We start from the raw sequence: 18,496 nt of genomic DNA, 5'->3' as shown, positions 1-18,496 counted from the left end.
ATTCAGGAGCCAAGACCACCGTCCAAGAAACGGAGCAGATTCGATAGTGTTGAAAAGCACCGTGAAAGAAGTGTACACCAGGAATTGGAAGCAGGCCAAGCATTAAAAGCTCGAGTTAGACTGGATACTGTTTTTGAGAAGGAAAATTATAGCAACTGTAGCTTGCAGAAGAAAGGAACATTATCCAAGGGTGTGACAACTACTTCGAAAGGTCCAGGAAAAAGAAGGAAATTGTCGCTTGGAAAGAGTTCCAAATCACTGAAATGTTATACCTGTGGAGTGTTTGTGAAAGATGCACATTTCGAAGAGCATTTATTTTTTGGGGAGAGTGAGTGCACTCGGTGCAACTGGAAGATAATTGATTGCCAAACTTTTGTGGAAAGTCGGATAGATTGCTTAATGGGGAACTCATTATGTTCACATACTTTAAGATTTACCAAGAAACCTTCAGACTATATATCTAACAGGTTAGCGCAAGAATTACCATTTGAATGGGACACTTCAAGAAGATTAGCCTCATATATTTCTTCTTTACAAAAGTTGAAAATGATTGACCCTTGGAAAAGAGCAATCAATCAATGTCAGAATTTTCTGGATGGAGAGCCCTCTCACGTAAGTGAAGCTTCTGAAGGGCGCATAAATGCTTCAGAAACAGCAACTGACTTTTCTTTCCGACAAGAAACTGTTCCAACATACGAACATGAATCTTCTAACTTGCCTTCACCTTCACTTGTAAATGGAGATGGTGATTTAGTACTTTCTCAATCATATAATCTTGAACATTTAAATGAGGCAGTTGAATATGAAGTTGCCCGTGATTCTCCATTGGTGACAAGGGAAATTTCGCCTTCGTCCAGTGAATCTAGTGGAGGCAACAATATTACAGGGAGTTTATTATATCCGAAAGCCAACATTGCTACTGTTAGTGAAAGTTCAGTTAGTAAGAATGCTTCAAAAGGTAAGAGTTCTTCTGACATATCTGAATCACTAAGCAGTTCAAATTCTCACAAAACACTAAAGAGTCTCAAGACAAAATCAAAAGCTGAAAAACGGTCCAAAGCCAGAAATAGTTCAAAGGCAAGTAAGGATGTTGAAAAGACATTCCTAGAGACTCCATCAGATGGGTACTACCTTGTTGTCCGCCGTGCAATAGAGGAGTGTCCAATGTGTTACACTGAACTGTGTCCTTCAAGATTTACTGTGAATGTCAACACTTTCCTTCTCTCTACAGTATGCATTGGTTGTAATTTGACTATTTATATAATATTTGATCCTCCTGATGGTTCTGCCCCAAAGATTGCCATTGTAACAGAAGAACATTCAATGAAACATAAGGAATGTAAACCAAAGAAGAAAAAGACAGAGTATGAGGGAAGAACAAGGGTAAAAGATTTCTTCAAGAAATAACGCTATTCTTTATAATCAGCATAGTTCATTGACGATCAGTATACCGTATTTATACTTTATGTAAGTTTTACAAGTCGATATTAAAAGTGTAAAGCCGAGTTGAGTTTGGTTTGGATCAACCCTTAGCTATATATATGTTAATTTATTATAATCCACCATTATTGATATAGGCAAAGCAAGAAATCATTGGCATTGTATGTATACAATAATTTTGTCTTCATTCCTTGTCATTGGTTCTTGTTGTTGAGGTAGCTCACATATATATTATTTTGAAGTTTACAGTCTTAGTGTTAATAAATGTGTATGTATTGAACAATAGTCTGAGGCATTCATGTTTCAACATCGTACTATTAATGCAGTCATGTATATTTTTGGAATCTACAAGAAAACATGGGAGGCCAAAAGCAATGATTTTTTATTATTGAGTTATAGGTATTGTGGTTGTCTAGTGGGTTGATTATCCCTGCTAGATTAGAAGAGTAATATAACTCTTATATGACATTGAAATGAAAGAGATTAATTCTGGATGTGGCAAGGAGGGTGATTGAATGAGTAAGAAGTAAATAAAAGATTACCAAGCAGTGCAGTTGTAAGGCCATATGTGAGCAGTAGCTCCCTTAGATTTCCAAGAACAAACTGCTGTAACTTTATGTTGATTAGTATGTGACATAGCATTTCTAGTATATCTAGGCTCTCAACTATTGAGGATATACCAGAGCTGGGGCGAGAGAGAGGTTATAACTTATTACCTTAAGCACCCCTTCCCTATTGGTGGCATATTTTCATGCTACCCTTCAGAAATTTTATAAAACCACTTTCGCTTATCTTTTGTGCCTATAGTATCCCCTAGGTTGCTGCTGACCATGGATTGATTGGTTATCATAGGTTGTCTACCCACACTCAATGCACCAGCTCCACCCACATCCCTCATCTGCTATCTCGAGGTATTCTCGAGTTAAGGATAAGCCATATTTGTGGAACAGATGCTTTGCCGGGCTTATATGCACTGAGGCGAGCCCACCTGTGTCAGCGTGTGCTGACTCGTGAGAGAATGTGCCGACGAGTGTTGACTCGTTCTGAGCTTGGCGCTTACCCAATGCAGTGCCTAGCTTTACCAGTCATCGCCAGGGGCTCGATCTGCCGACCACGGGGATGCGAGGCCGGCGCGCTATCCATTGCATTACCAGACGGCTCTCTTGAGTTACATACACTTGTACACATATATTGCTGATATTATCATTAGGTAATAAGGATGCATAGACAATAATTCTCAAGTAATTCTTTATTTTTCATATACATTTCGTAATTCATAGGATATTCAATTGAATGTAAAACGAAAATCATGTACTATGTATATTAATATTAATAAAAATACAACATTTCCTATGTATTTTTATCCTACTTCATAGGTTTCATAAAGCATTGGTTTTCAGAATCAAAACAATGTGTAAAATTATCCAATATATATATATATATATATATATATATATATATATTTATTTATTTATCTATATGTATATATTGTGTGCTTGGTCACCAGAAAAACACCAGGCTTGTCGTAATCAATTTCTTTCAACCTGAAATTAATGTATAAAGAAACAAACAAACAAAAAAATAATTCAATCAAATAAATCTACATTGCTTCAGTCCTATGTACTATTAATATACAATAACACAAGATAACATAAGAGGAAAACTTAATGCCATATCGTAAAACAAAATTTTCTTGGAAATACTAAAATATGAAGCAATCAAAACATAACATACAATCAGACATTATAGATGAGTAAACAGAACTTTAATAACAACATTGCCTCATATCTGGTTAGCGTATATGACTGCACTTGCTAGTGCAACTTCTAATCAAACATATCTTAAGAATCGAAGTATGCGCCACTGAAGCTATATATATATGTATGTATATATATAATATATATATATATATATTATATATATTATATATATGTATATATATATATGTATAATATACACTATATATATTTAAATGTATATATACATATATATATAGATATATATATATATAATATATATATATATATTTATATACATATATATATAAATGTATATATATACATATATATATATATGTTATATATATATATATATATATATTATATAGATATATTTGTTATATATATATATATATATAAATATATTTATATATATATACATATATATATAAATGTATATATATAATATATATATATATATATATATATATATATATATATATATATATATATATGTATATATATATATACATATATATATAAATATATATATATATACATATATATACTATATTAATTATATATATATATATATATGATATATATAGATATATATGTATATATATACTGTAATGTATGTATATATAATATATATATATATATATATATATATATTATATATATGTATATATATTATCATATATATATTATATATATATATATATGTATATATATGATATATGTTATATATATATATATATATATATATATATATGCAAATATATAATATATATATATACATATATATATATATCTATATATATATATATATATATATATATATATATATATATATATATATATGTGTGTGTGTGTGTGTGTGTGTGTGTGTGTGTGTGTGTGTATACATATATATATTCATATATATGTATATATATATTTATATTTATACATATATATGTGTATATTTGTGTATATATATGTGTGTGTGTGTGTGTACATAAATAAGTTCATATATGCTGTGTCATTGTACATCCATATAAATACATATCCGGTATTGATCGCGGGTGGAGCGTCGAGTAAGTCCTAGCAGTGACCGCATACCAAAGATCCGGCTAGTAGACACCCGCCAGGTGCGACTCGATTGCCGTAAAAGGTGGTCGGCGCAAGCCACGACTCCAGCTGATAGGCAGTCTCGGCGAGGGAGGAGAGGCGAGGACATCATGGTGGCGCGGTGTGGTCGAGCCGAGGTTCCGCACATGGTAGTATCCCGAAATATTTAAAACCTATTACTCTTCGATAAAGTTCAATGTTTTCTTCATAAGAGATTGAGCTATAATTGTTTAATTTACTTTGTGATGATCTTTAGTTTTCTTGCATTACATATTATTATTGCAAAAGACAAAAATGCGATCTTAGTCCCCTCACATGGTGCGACCTTGAACAGTATAGAAAACGGAAGGCCGTAGTTTAAGGGTAAGCTTTAGTAGATTTCATGGATTATTCTCGTTATTCTACAAACAAGTGGATATATGATGCACAACTGATTATTGCATTAGTCTTTAGTTAGTTTGAATTTATATAGAATGTCTTATATACTCTCTCTCTCTCTCTAACACATTCTCTATTTTTTTAACTGTTTCTCTCTATAACTCTCTCTGTCTAACTCTTTCTCTCTCTTTAACTCTCTCTGTTTAACTCTTTCTCTCCCTTTAACTCTTTCCCTCTCTCTATCTAACTCTTTCTCTCACCCCTCCCGTCTCTCTTTCTAACTTTTTCTCTCGCTGCCAACTACCCCCTTCTCTCTCTCTACAATATCTCAAGTATGAGTGCAAGTAACCTTGGGTTACAAGTGCCAATAACTCTAAATGCCACTGACAGAAACATATTTGATTATTTAATGTTAAGCGATGCTAATCTAGTTAGTATTTCTTATACAGTTTCTCAATTCTTTTATGCCCAATATAATTACACTGCATTACGTTATGATTTTTAGTATTTCTTTATGAATTTATTTGAAAGTGAATTCATATTAATAAAATGTAAGGAATTAATCTTATGTAGCTTTTCACCACATATATGCTTATCAATGTCAGATCCATTATGATCATTGTGTTCTTTATATTTAGTGTGATAGAAGTACTACAAGTTTATGGAAGAAGAAAATGCAATTTGCAAACGTTGCACGTGGTGTAGATCATCTTCCTCTCCTCAGTCTGTTGTATGTCCTTCGTCAATGGCACTTAAGAGCCGGAGGTTGGCATCTTGCTGTGCCATCGCTCTCTGAAGGTAGCGCTTGGTAGAGTTGTGAGCAGGCGTCCCTCAAGGATTCCTTTCCTGCTGGTGCTAGAAGAGAGTGGTGCCATCTTAATTCGTGTTTTTAACCTAAACCTATTTTAATTAGTATTACGGCAATTGTAATTAATATTTATAGTGTATTAGCGAAACACAGTGGTGATGATGATGACGGTCATAACGGTGATGATAATGGTGGTGATGATGATGATGGTGGTGGTAATGATGATGATGGTAATGATAACGATGATGATGATGATGGTAGTGATGATAATAATAATAAAAAAGATAACGATGATAATACAAGTAATAATAATAATAATTTTACGACAAGGGATAATGTAAACAGACAGATAATGAAAACATATTTATTACAATACAATTATTGATATTTGTTATGACGATAATAGTAAATAGTAATGATTACAATAATAATGATAACAATAAAAGTGATAATGATAAATGTGTCGATGGTAATGCTGTTTATGATAATGATGATAGAGATAATAATATCAATAATGATAGTAAATATGAAAGAAATAAAAAACAGACAGATAGGTATTGTAACTACTACATCAAACTTAGCTACAAATATCACTTGAAGTATAGTGTAACAAATGATGCTGAAATATCTGAATGTAAACTATGTAAACAGCTATATGCTAACTGCCTTGACCGTTATATAACGATATGTCATTCTGATATGAAATAAAGACTCTTTTTTATATTCATAGATTCATACTCTAATTAAAGTCTTTGCATACTTTCACATAGATGATAATCAAAATTGTTATCTCTCCTACACCGACCGACCTGTGTTCGCATGTCGGCATGTATTGTATCCCTTCCCTGTACGAATATTTTCATTTTTCTCAACGCTAGGGAACAATTTACGAATTAGGTCCAAAATGAATCTGGAAACGAATACAACTCTTTATTATGAACATATTCGAGCATGCAAAATGAAATGAATACACAAAGGCCGATTATTAACATTTAGTTGACGGTCACATGTTATAGAAACACTAACATCGAAAAAAATCGCGTTTCTATTTTACTTATAAAGATTGGGCCGGTTATTGTTTTCCCTATAGATATTTTGAAACAATCTATATTTCCTCACGAATAGAATATGTTATTTCACTTCGTAAGAATGAATTTTAAAAACAGTAGAAATTAGTTCTGCCGAGTAGAAGGTATATATTGAGATGAAAGATATATATCATCTGCCTGTTACTACTGTCTCGTAAAAAATATGTATATGTTTAGCTGAGAGAGCAACTGTGTTGTAAATAAAAGATTTATGTTCAGCAGAGAGAGTAAGTTGTTATTACTGTCTCGTAACAAAAGATATACGCTTGGCTGAGAGAGCAGAAGCTCCTACTCGAACTGGGGGTCTTGGCCACAGTGGCTGCGGTGATGTCGCAGATGAGAGTAGCCTCTGGCCATCTTGTGAAGCGTTAAACCATGGTCAGGATGAACTAGAAACCTCCATCTGCCGACAAGGATCCAACAATGTCTATATGGACGTGGTGGAAAACGTTTTCTGGAATAGGGAAAGTTTGTTGGGGAGATTTGGTGTGCCTCTGGATCTTAGTTCTCTGGCCCTGATGCCGGAGTACTCATTGTAGCCTGGCCTCCTTTCAGAGCAGCAATGGAAGGGTCCCGTTGCTGTTCCTTGCTGAAGAGGCAGTAGTCCACAGGGTCGTCGGGAATGTTGACTCCAGACGCTCCTGGGTAGGGTGTTGGCAGCTTGATTTATGGCCCCTGGAATATGTGTGATGTCGGTGGAGAACTGAGAGATGCAGTCAAGGTGTTTCTCCTCACGAGGTGACTGGCGGCGATGTCTTGAACGAAGGCGAAGGTCAAGGGCTTGTGGTCTGTCAAAATTTGGAAATCCTTGGCGAAAGTCTATACTACAGGGTATACTGCTAAAAGTTCTATGTCAAAGGGGCTATAGCAAGACTCCCGGGGTGTCAAGGCTCGGGAAAAGAGAGCAAGAGGTTGCCATTGCTTACCCTGCTGCTGTTGGAGGACAGCGCCAATGGCAGTGTCAGAGCTATCTAGCGCTATGCTGATCGGCGCTCCAGGTCGAGGGTGGTTGAGGAAGGTAGCAGAAGCCAGGACTTCCTTTGAGGCCATGAAGGCGTCGTTATCTGATGGCGGCTAGTACAGTGGTAGTGCGCTGGCCTAACATCCCCGTAGTCGGTAGATCGAGCCCCATCTAAGCTCGTGAGTTTCTACTGTCGCCTGGCGGTTACTGCTGTGGTTGGACACCTTGGTGGATATAAGGACCAAGCTCAAACTTAGAGTCAACACTCGTTGGCACACTCTCACGAATTAGCACATGCTGACACTGGCTGGGCCCACCATAGAGGTCATAGCACGAGCATAGCATCTGCTTTGCATATCTGGCTTATCCTTATCCTTAGCTGATGGCATACAGTCGACTTGTGCTTTGTTTCTGGATCACGAGGAGGTGAGCAGGGGATCCTTCTTGTCCTTTTTGAGTTTGTAGTTTGGAGAGGTAGGGACATTATTGTTGTAGTATTTGATGCTCTCTTTGCACCTGGCTAAGAAATGACCTTCGCTGCTTCAATGAGAGCATTTCTGTGGGTATGATCATGAGTGTTTGTTGCTTGTTCTATCGGAATAAAGCACTCAGGTTCCATGAAGTAATTAGGGATCGATGTATTAAACATCATGATCCCATATAGTAGGAGCTTATGTGTTTTTTTCTGGGGCTGAGACTCCTATCTTAACGATACAAGACTCGAGAGGTTTGTATATGTCAAATACAATGACATTGTTCTAGGCAGATACTTCTTGGAAGATGGACTTGCAAGATCGTGGGAGGATCTTCCTGTCGATCTTTTTAGCCATGAACGTTTTGGGGGAGGGCATGGGAGTGAAGCCATAATTCTTAAGTATTTTTGACCGTCGGCCGAAAGAAATGGGATCAGTTGTTCAGCTTTGGCAATTGTCATTTTGAAGCCTTTGTGGACTTGAAAGAGGTAGGTGACTGCCACCTCAGTGAGAGCCTCCTCACAAGAAAGAGGCTTTCCATCATATGCTAATTTAATGATGTGACCCATGGGTTACGTCATAGTGTAAGTGAATAATGACGGGCAAAAAGGTCGTAAGTCTAGCGGGAATTAACATGATTGAACAAGGCAAGGGTGGCTTAAGAGGGTCGAGAAGGAGGTGGACTCCCTACTTGCTTATTGTTTCCTATAAAAAATCGAACTAGAATGATAGCCATGAGATGGTCTATCAGACTCGTCCTTAGCAGAAGAATGGCAACTCTCTAAGTATTGGAGGGCAGACAGAGTTATCCTAATGCCGAACAAAAAGTATAGGAAAGAATCGACCTAGAGGTAGTGTCTTATTGCAATCTGGAATTCTGCAATGAGAGCACTAGCGTCGACGAGATGCCACGGTAACACAAAGGGTACCAGAGCAAGAGCCAGGTCGTGAAGCTATGCTGTGAGTGTCAAACGATCTCTTTAGAAGAAAACATAAGAAACAACCTTAGATCCAAGAGGTCTAAATGCCCTGTCGATACGTGTAATACATGCGTGATTAGGGCTCCGTCCGGTTTGTAGCGGATTGGATTTACTTTCTTTCACTATCTCTGTTTTTTCTCTTCTCTCTCTTTCTTTCTCTCTCTCTCTCTCTCTCTCTCTCTCTCTCTCCTCTAGACGTTCTGATAAATTATTTCCTCTAGGAACATATATATGCCTTGCTAACATGTAGGTAAGTCACATATTCAAGTATATAATTATTTGACCTCAGGACATGGGAGGGTGATAATTTATACTGCTATATCGCTCTCGTGATATGTAGACATTTAACTCTGTATACTTGTGATTAATCCGCATTTTGTACTATATACAATTCAGTATGTTCATATAGCTGTAATGTTTGTAAAAGAGCTGTGAGCCCAAAGAGGGACCAAGATTGGGGTGAGGATAACCTATGTTACTTTTATCCTTTTGAGATGTAGGTAACCACTCGTCTCAACAACTTGCCAAGTCAAGGTCTCTCTCTCTCTCCGTGGCTTGAAAACTGTTGGGAAGAAGCGTGAGAGGACAATGGAAGCAGCTGCGTGCGGTATTAGGCGGTGTTGGGGAGGGGAGGGGGGGGGGGGCAGGGGAAGGGGTTGTCCTGATGGGTTTCCGAAACCACGGTACACAAAGAGACTTTCAGGGGATTCACTACTTACTCCTTATATATATATATATATATATGTATGTATGTATATATGTATATATTGTATATATGTATATATCACTTTCCTTACCTCAAGCTTCGACTAACATATACAGCTGAAGGGATCGGAAGCGAACGAATACATGCTACGCAGCAATGAAAATACACATACAGTCAGTAAGTAATGAAGATGAGAAGGAAGATGTCAACAGATGCCTCCTGTTATGACATATAAATCATAGTTGGGTCAATGAAGAGGTTTAATGGTGCTTACGGTCTGGCCCCCAGTGGCTAATGTCACAAATTATCAACCTCCAGTCTGCTCTGCCTAATACTAGTGTTCCCCTCTAAAGGTCTCTACAAAGACAGCTAGCAATCCTATCAGCAGATGTTCGAGGCCTCAGAGCAAATATTGGGGAATTAACACCAATGGAATTGACGGAGACCCAGATATAAACATCACCACTGAGACGTTCCTCAACACAGAAGATACAATTGGAAAGGTTGAAGGATACTATCACTGGGGACGTAGAGACAGGATCGAAAGGGATGGAGGCGGCATAGTTGTATGCTGTAGAACCATACATCAAATACAACCATTGCAAGTTAATGCTCCTGAATGGCATGGAGAATGTTCTTCCTGGTGGTTCTCAACTCAAACGATGCCCTTTGGTTTGCGCAAACTACCGCCCACAGTGGCTAGACCGAGCAGCTGTAGACTATCTTCCTAACAGTCTTGGCGATCTTCTCTCTCAAAATAATTGTCAGCACGTAATAATTGTGATTCATAATGTTGAGTTCTTTCCAGTAGATGTAGATCACTTTGCTGTGTTGTCAAGGGTTAACTGAGTCCCTGCTGAAGAGGAACGTGTGTATAAAAAAAAAAACTAGCTTTGGGAACAGGCAGACTGGAGCTCAATTAAAGAATTTTCAGTCAGAAGTGTGAATTCCAAGGTTTTCACAAATAGCTTTCTTCAGATTCAAGAAAAATATGTTTTATATCGCACATTAATATCTAAAACAACACTGACCACCCATGATTGGGATTCAGGTGTCGTATTATTGCTAAAAACAAGTACAAGTCATGGAAGAGATTAAAAAGAAAAAAAAAAAAAAAAAAAAAGCTTCAACAAATGTGCTTGTAAAGAAATACTTGCCACATGAAAAGGGATCAGCAAAGATGGCAACGAATCATCAAAAACAAATGAATAAACACAGGAGTTGGCATAAACGCATGAGGGAATCTCACAAAGCAACACCGAGGAGATATTGTCAGAAGCCTCATTCCTCCACTGAACAACCTTGATAGAAGGATTGTTTCTAATAACCAGGAAAAATGAGGTTTCCGGCAGAATGATAATGGGAAAATGACAGTAAATGACCCTGAGGGAATTCTTCCACTCATCCGACAAACGTGTCAAGAATCCCTGGACACTATCTCTGTTCAAATTGGAAAAATCGGATGTCTTCAGCATTTTAGATACCACATACACACACACACACACAAAGGACTTTACCCTATATGGCTTTTTCGGGAAAGATAATATTTCTTTTGTCAGAATAATAAAAAATATATATATGATAGGACAGGAACAGCTATATTTATACTAAAATTATAACTTCAATGAAGGCTTCCTGTTTGATTTAGCTACTCATAGAAATATACGTTTTCTTTTATATACACTATCTTACAAAAAAATGTAAGAAATGTAAACAACCACTGTAAACACTTCCTCAGAATATACACGCTTATAAACAAAGAAACTCTCTGATCCCATATCAATTACCTGCGCACTGACAAGCCAAACTGTCTTAATAAACACAGTGAAGAAAACAGCTTCCGCCACCCCAACACCTACCCTGAAGCTTACTTAGATCTGGGTAGGAGTGGACCTTAAAACAAGAGAGTCGAGACAGAGATGCCAGGACTGTGTTAATCAAGTTAAGATCCTTTGGAATTCATCGTACACAATTTTTAAAGTCGTGTTTTTATGTTTTTCTACTCAGTTGAAAAATGAAAGTGTCTCCCCTCTACTCTTTCAAGTTTTCTTTGAAATAACGAATACAAAATACGTTTTCTATTTGTTTTTTATGTTTCTTCTGGCATTTTACACATTACCAAGTGAAAATTGCCAGAGTGAAGAGGAATCATAATAATAAAACTAGGCTAAACATGCCTTATTCTGTATATTAAATTACATGATAACTCAGAGCATACAAAAATTATTTATTATACATATCTTTCATGATAATAAATATAACACTCTCTAAAGATTTCTTCCTTCCTCCTTTTTTTCTTTTTCGTTGAGAGTCGGCTGTGACGTGTTAGTCTTGAGCAGTCATGACCTGATCATCCAGTTTAGAGTTCTGGCCTTAAAACTCACTACCATTTCCAAGACATAAAATCTATAAGATTACACAAGTTTTACATACTAAATATCATCTAAATTTCACTATCAATATAAAATATATACAATACATCTTTTAGGTATAATTGTTACCAGTAACGTTATAATATGTAATCTTATCAATGTGTTTAAATAAAATAGTTTGTGGTTTCCCATTGTCTTTATAACAGAAATGAGTGCACTTATTTCCCATTTTTCTACATAACGATGGTTGTATTATATAAACAACCTCTTCTCTCCACGGACTTCTCCCGGAATAAACATTTGTACACAGTAGCTGTGTTTCTCTGATCCCCACATCAATTATCTGTACATTGACAAGCCAAACTTCCTTAATTCACGCATAGAAGATGACACCTTCCACCACCTTAACAGGTTATGGGCCCAGATTTAAGGAATTTGATGGTAATGCAGATAATTATGATTTGTGGGAAGAAAAATTCACAGGTGCTCTCCGAGTTCTGAAACTTCATCTTGCTTTTGATAAGCATGCTTGCAAACACCCAGATGATTATGATTTGGAAGAGGCCAAGGAAACAATCTATGCCCACTTAACAGGTTGTCTTGACATAACGTCACTTGGCATGATAAAGCGTGACGCGAGGAGAGATGGAGTCAAAGCATTGACATTGCTACGAAAACACTACCTAAGAGAAACACAAAACAGATTGTTTGCTCTATGGAGATCATTCATAAACAAAAGGATGGATGATGACAGTGTTACAGCATATCTTACGTCTATGGATGAGACAGTAGCTGCTCTCAGGGAAATAGATGAACACATTACTGATGCTCTTATAGTAGTACGAACACTGGATGGACTTTCAAAAAAGTACGAAAATTTTGTTGATGTAGCTAGTCAGTGTAATCCTCCAAAGCAATACAGTGAATTAAAGATAGCATTGTTAAGTCAAGAGGATCGTCTGAAGGATACTTCTAGCACAGAGAGTGTCATGAATGTCAACAACAGCACAGTGAAACAGAAGAAATGTTTCAAGTGTGGTGAACCAGGCCATTTTGCATCAAAATGCAGCAAAGGTGGTAAGTTCCAGAGAGTGAACAATCCTCAAAATGCTAGAAAGTGGTGTGACTGTTATAAATCTAGAACTCACAGTAACAGTGAATGTAGAGTGAAGAACCCTAAGAGGAGTAGTAATTCAGTAAACTCAGCAAATGACACAAGTGAAGAACAAAATCAGGAGTATTCTTTCCATGTAACACACTCATCAAGGTTTTGTACTGTTGAGGAGACCAACACTGAGCTATGTAACTAGGCTTCTTAATGATTGGCAGTGGCTGCACTTTACATATTGAAAAAACTGAACCAAAGTTTTTGAGATTTCAAGAGTCTTGTGATCCACAAAACCATTACATAGAGCTGACAGACGGCCAAAGACAACAAGGAACAGTGAAAGGAGTCGGTGATGTGAAAGACTTCATTCAGGATCGAGACGGCAACTCACGAAGTATTCTACCAAAAGATGCATTATACATACCAGGATTCAAACAAGATATCATGTCAGTTTGGAAGGCTATCAAGAGTGGACATACTGTTACTTTCCCGCCCAAAGGCAGTACTCTAACTACCAAGGATGGCAGGATATTCGACATTGTGGAGAAAAACAAGTTGTTCTATCTACGTAGAGGTAAGCCACACACTGGTTCTCAGATGGATAAGTTTAACAAAGTCCATGTAAAGGGAAGCCAAGCACACCCTAGAGGAGAGGCATAAAATCCTAGGGCATGACAATGTGGCTGATGTGCAAAAACTTGAAGCAACTGTTGACGGAATGCATATAATTAGGAAAGATAAGTTCAACTGCACCACATGTACACTTGGTAGGATGACACAGTATAGTAGTAGAGAACCTGAAAAAAGGCCCAACAGCCATTTGATTTAGTCCATTGTGATGTAGTTGGTCCTGTAAACCCACCAGCACGAGGAGGTTACAGGTACAGCATCTCCTTTATTGACGACTACTCCGGAGCTCTTAGAATTTACCTAATTGAAAGTAAGAGTGATACAGTGACAGCTATGAAAAGATATCTCGCAGAAACAGCACCATATGGGAATATCAAACGCCTAAGATGTGACCATGGAACAGAGTTTACGAGCAATGAGTTCAGAACACTCTTAACAGAGAACAAGATTAAACAAGAGTTCTCTGCACCCTATTCACCACATCAGAATGGCACAGTTGAGAGATCACACAGGTCAATATTTGACATGGCTCGCTGTTTGCTGATTGAATCAAAATTACCTAAGGATATGTGGAGTTATGCTGTGAAGACTGCCTGTTACATCAGGAATAGGTGCTATAACCCCAGGACTCAAAAGACCCCAGTAGAAATGCTTACTGGAAGACGGCCAAACATAAGCAAAATGAATGTCTTTGGAACAAGATGTTTTGCATATGAACAAGAGAGTAAGAAATTAGATCCAAGGAGTAAGGAGGGAGTATTTGTGGGCTATGATGATCAAAGTCCAGCCTACTTGATATACTTTTCAGATACTCAGACTATAAGAAAGGTAAGAATAGTCAAATGTGTGGATAACTCATCTTGTAAGACAGAATCCCCAAGTGCCGAGCAAAGTTTGAGTGACGACTACATTTTGGTGGAGACGAGGCTCCAGCAGAAACCACTTCAAGCGGCCCAAGATGAGACGCCAAAAAAAAGATATCCATCCAGAGAAAGAAAGAAACCCTCAAGGTTAGATGGCTATGTTACAGATGATCTGGACGACAGTATCTCCACTGTGACACATACTAGCTTTATACATCACTGCTATCGAATGTCACATGACCCAATACCAGTCACCTACCAAGAAGCAATAGCATCTCCAGAGGGACATCAATGGAAGAAAGCCATGGATGAGGAGATTACTTCACTACAGGACAACAACACCTATGAACTATCTTCACTACACAAGAATCGCACAGCAGTGGGTGGAAGATGGGTTTATCAACTGAAACCTGGACCTAACGGCAAAGAAAAATTCAAAGCAAAGATTACATTGAAGTGAATCAAACTAAATATTTGGAAAAGATTTTGACAGATTTAGAATATCAGATTGTCATGCAAGAAACACACCATGTGATCCAAGTATTGTTAACACTTCTATTGTAGAATCAGAGGTATTGGCTAATGCAACTCTTTACAAAGAAATAGTTGGTAGCCTTATATATATTATGACAGGTACCAGACCAGACATGTGCTATGTAGATACGAAGCTTTCACGATATATGTCAAAACCAACAAAAGCTAAACACGTTCTTAAGTAATTTAAGGACACTTTAAATTATGGTCTAAGGTTTGATAAGTCAGATGAACAAACTAGACTAATGGGATTTTGTGATTCAGATTGGGGATCATCTGAAGATAGGAAAAGTATAACAGGATATTGTGTTCAACACATAAGTTTGGACTATTAATATCATGGAAGAGCAGAAAGCAACAGACAGTTGCACTTTCATTATGTGAAGCTTAGTATATGGCTCTTACTTCTGCCATTCAGGAGGCAAAGTTCTTAAAACAAATTATGTCTGATCTATTGGGATTTAAGGTTAATTCAGTAGATTTAGGAGTTGACAACCAAGGTGCTATTAATCTAGCCAAAAAAAAAAAAAAAAATTACCAAAGGTCAAAACATATTGACATCCGTTACCATTTCATTAGAGATGAAGTGAAGATGGGTAATGTGAACTTATTCTTTGTACCTACCAAAGAGAATCCAGCTGACATATTTACCAAACCTGTATCTCGGAAGAAGTTGAAAGATTTTAAGTTTATTAGGGGATAGATTCTCTCATACATCATAACCAATCTTTAATTAAGAGGGGGTGTTAGAATTATTAAAGATTATGATAGAATAAGGATGCTTATAATTTTATATCTACTGTTTATACCTCATTAGAATACCTCATGTTTAATTTAGTTACCCCATAAAACGAACGTTTTCTTTTATATGCGCCATCTTACGGCAATACCTACAAAGTGTGATATAAAAACAACCTCTTCTCTCCACGGACTTTTCGTGATGTCACATTTCATTAGTAAACTATCGGCCTTCAAACATGCAACTGGTACTTGTTTTTCACATTTTATGACAGAACGTTTTCTGTTGTGCCGAAATGGGTAACCTCAATAGTTTTTCTTATAATAACTCTATCACATAATCTCTGTACAATTTATATTGGGGTTATTCTAAATCATGTGATACTTATGATTAATTATATAGATACTCCTGATTACATCATGCAGGGAAGTCTTACTAATAATTACATGAAGTAAATGATACATAGTGTTACTTAAATTTATTGACAGTATTCTCGGACACACATAGTGGAAAAAAAAAAAACATCAATTCCTATATCTCAGACAGATTTCGGCCATTAACCATCTTCAGCACAAAAATCTACCTGGAGCTCAATGAACGGGAAACTTTCGGTAGGTAGTGTCAATTCCAAGGAAACGCACATACACACACACAAACACACACATGTACAGAAACACAAACACACACATACATACACAGACACAATGCACACACACACACACACACACACACATTCACAGAAACATGTCCACACACACGCAGAGAAACACACATGCACGCACACGCACAGTCGCACATACTAAGAAAATCGACTGCGTAAAATTTTGTGCAGTTACTCTTCAAAAAAAGATAAAAGAAAACTGCTTACGTTTCTCTTTTTTATTTATTTGTAGGAATGGTAAATTTCGAAATTACATTTTGATGAAAGAGGTAGATGTGCAATTTTGTAGGTCTCGTGTTTGATATTGCTTTATTATGTTATTGAAAACCTGTTCTCTTTTTTTCGTAGTGATCTTGAAAGAAAAAATCAGGACGCACGAGGATTGGTGATCAAGAAATAGTTTAGTTACACCTTAAATTTTATAATGGGAAAATAGAAAACGTCAAGATTAAAGAAAAACAATGTTAAGGGGACGCTAAAGTAAAATCTATGTTCTTAACGATAAAGGTTATGGTAGAAAATATTCATGAAAAACACTCCTACAAATAATATTCCAATACCCGCCAACACCGTTTTAGTATTTAATAATGAATGATTCGGGTGTTTGTATCTCTTGGCGGTACCGGTAGTGCAACAATATATATATATATATATACCACATACACACACACACACAAAGGACTTTACCCTATATGGCTTTTTCGGGAAAGATAATATTTCTTTTGTCAGAATAATAAAAAATATATATATGATAGGACAGGAACAGCTATATTTATACTAAAATTATAACTTCAATGAAGGCTTCCTGTTTGATTTAGCTACTCATAGAAATATACGTTTTCTTTTATATACACTATCTTACAAAAAAATGTAAGAAATGTAAACAACCACTGTAAACACTTCCTCAGAATATACACGCTTATAAACAAAGAAACTCTCTGATCCCATATCAATTACCTGCGCACTGACAAGCCAAACTGTCTTAATAAACACAGTGAAGAAAACAGCTTCCGCCACCCCAATACCTACCCTGAAGCTTACTTAGATCTGGGTAGGAGTGGACCTTTAAACAAGAGAGTCGAGACAGAGATGCCAGGACTGTGTTAATCAAGTTAAGATCCTTTGGAATTCATCGTACACAATTTTTAAAGTCGTGTTTTTATGTTTTCCTACTCAGTTGAAAAATGAAAGTGTCTCCCCTCTACTCTTTCAAGTTTTCTTTGAAATAACGAATACAAAATACGTTTTCTATTTGTTTTATATGTTTCTTCTGGCATTTTACACATTACCAAGTGAAAATTGCCAGAGTGAAGAGGAATCATAATAATAAAACTAGGCTAAACATGCCTTATTCTGTATATTAAATTACATGATAACTCAGAGCATACAAAAATTATTTATTATACATATCTTTCATGATAATAAATCTAACACTCTCTAAAGATTTCTTCCTTCCTCCTTTCTTTTTCGTTGAGAGTCGGCTGTGACGTGTTAGTCTTGAGCAGTCATGACCTGATCATCCAGTTTAGAGTTCTGGCCTTAAAACTCACTACCATTTTCAAGACATAAAATCTATAAGATTACACAAGTTTTACATACTAAATATCATCTAAATTTCACTATCAATATAAAATATATACAATACATCTTTTAGGTATAATTGTTACCAGTAACGTTATAATATGTAATCTTATCAATGTGTTTAAATATAATAGTTTGTGGTTTCCCATTGTCTTTATAACAGAAATGAGTGCACTTATTTACCATTTTTCTACATAACGATGGTTGTATTATATAAACAACCTCTTCTCTCCACGGACTTCTCCCGGAATAAATATTTGTACACAGTAGCTGTGTTTCTCTGATCCCCACATCAATTATCTGTACATTGACAAGCCAAACTTCCTTAATTCACGCATAGAAG

The 18,496-nt window shown here is 36.4% G+C and overlaps 1 protein-coding gene and 1 pseudogene across 2 annotated transcripts in view; both read left to right on the top strand.

Moving 5' to 3' along the window:
• Positions 1-2,788, top strand: part of LOC147466857 (uncharacterized) — a 4,226-nt gene extending 1,438 nt beyond the window's left edge. For both annotated transcript variants that reach the window (XM_086533804.1, XM_086533805.1), the window contains exon 2: positions 1-2,788. This exon is cut by the window's left edge and continues 313 nt beyond it. In XM_086533804.1, coding sequence (XP_086389930.1) covers positions 1-1,407 — 1,407 coding nt within the window. In that variant the 3' untranslated portion in view covers positions 1,408-2,788.
• A 9,635-nt stretch (positions 2,789-12,423) lies between these two features.
• LOC147466856 (uncharacterized) lies at positions 12,424-13,974 on the top strand (annotated as a pseudogene).
• The last annotated feature ends 4,522 nt before the right edge of the window (positions 13,975-18,496 follow it).

This window comes from Penaeus japonicus, unplaced genomic scaffold (genome assembly GCF_977035675.1).
Source record: "Penaeus japonicus unplaced genomic scaffold, GWHDUDI00000001_assembly GWHDUDI00000040, whole genome shotgun sequence".
NCBI lineage: Eukaryota > Metazoa > Arthropoda > Malacostraca > Decapoda > Penaeidae > Penaeus > Penaeus japonicus.
This window is presented reverse-complemented; position numbering and strand designations above follow the sequence as displayed.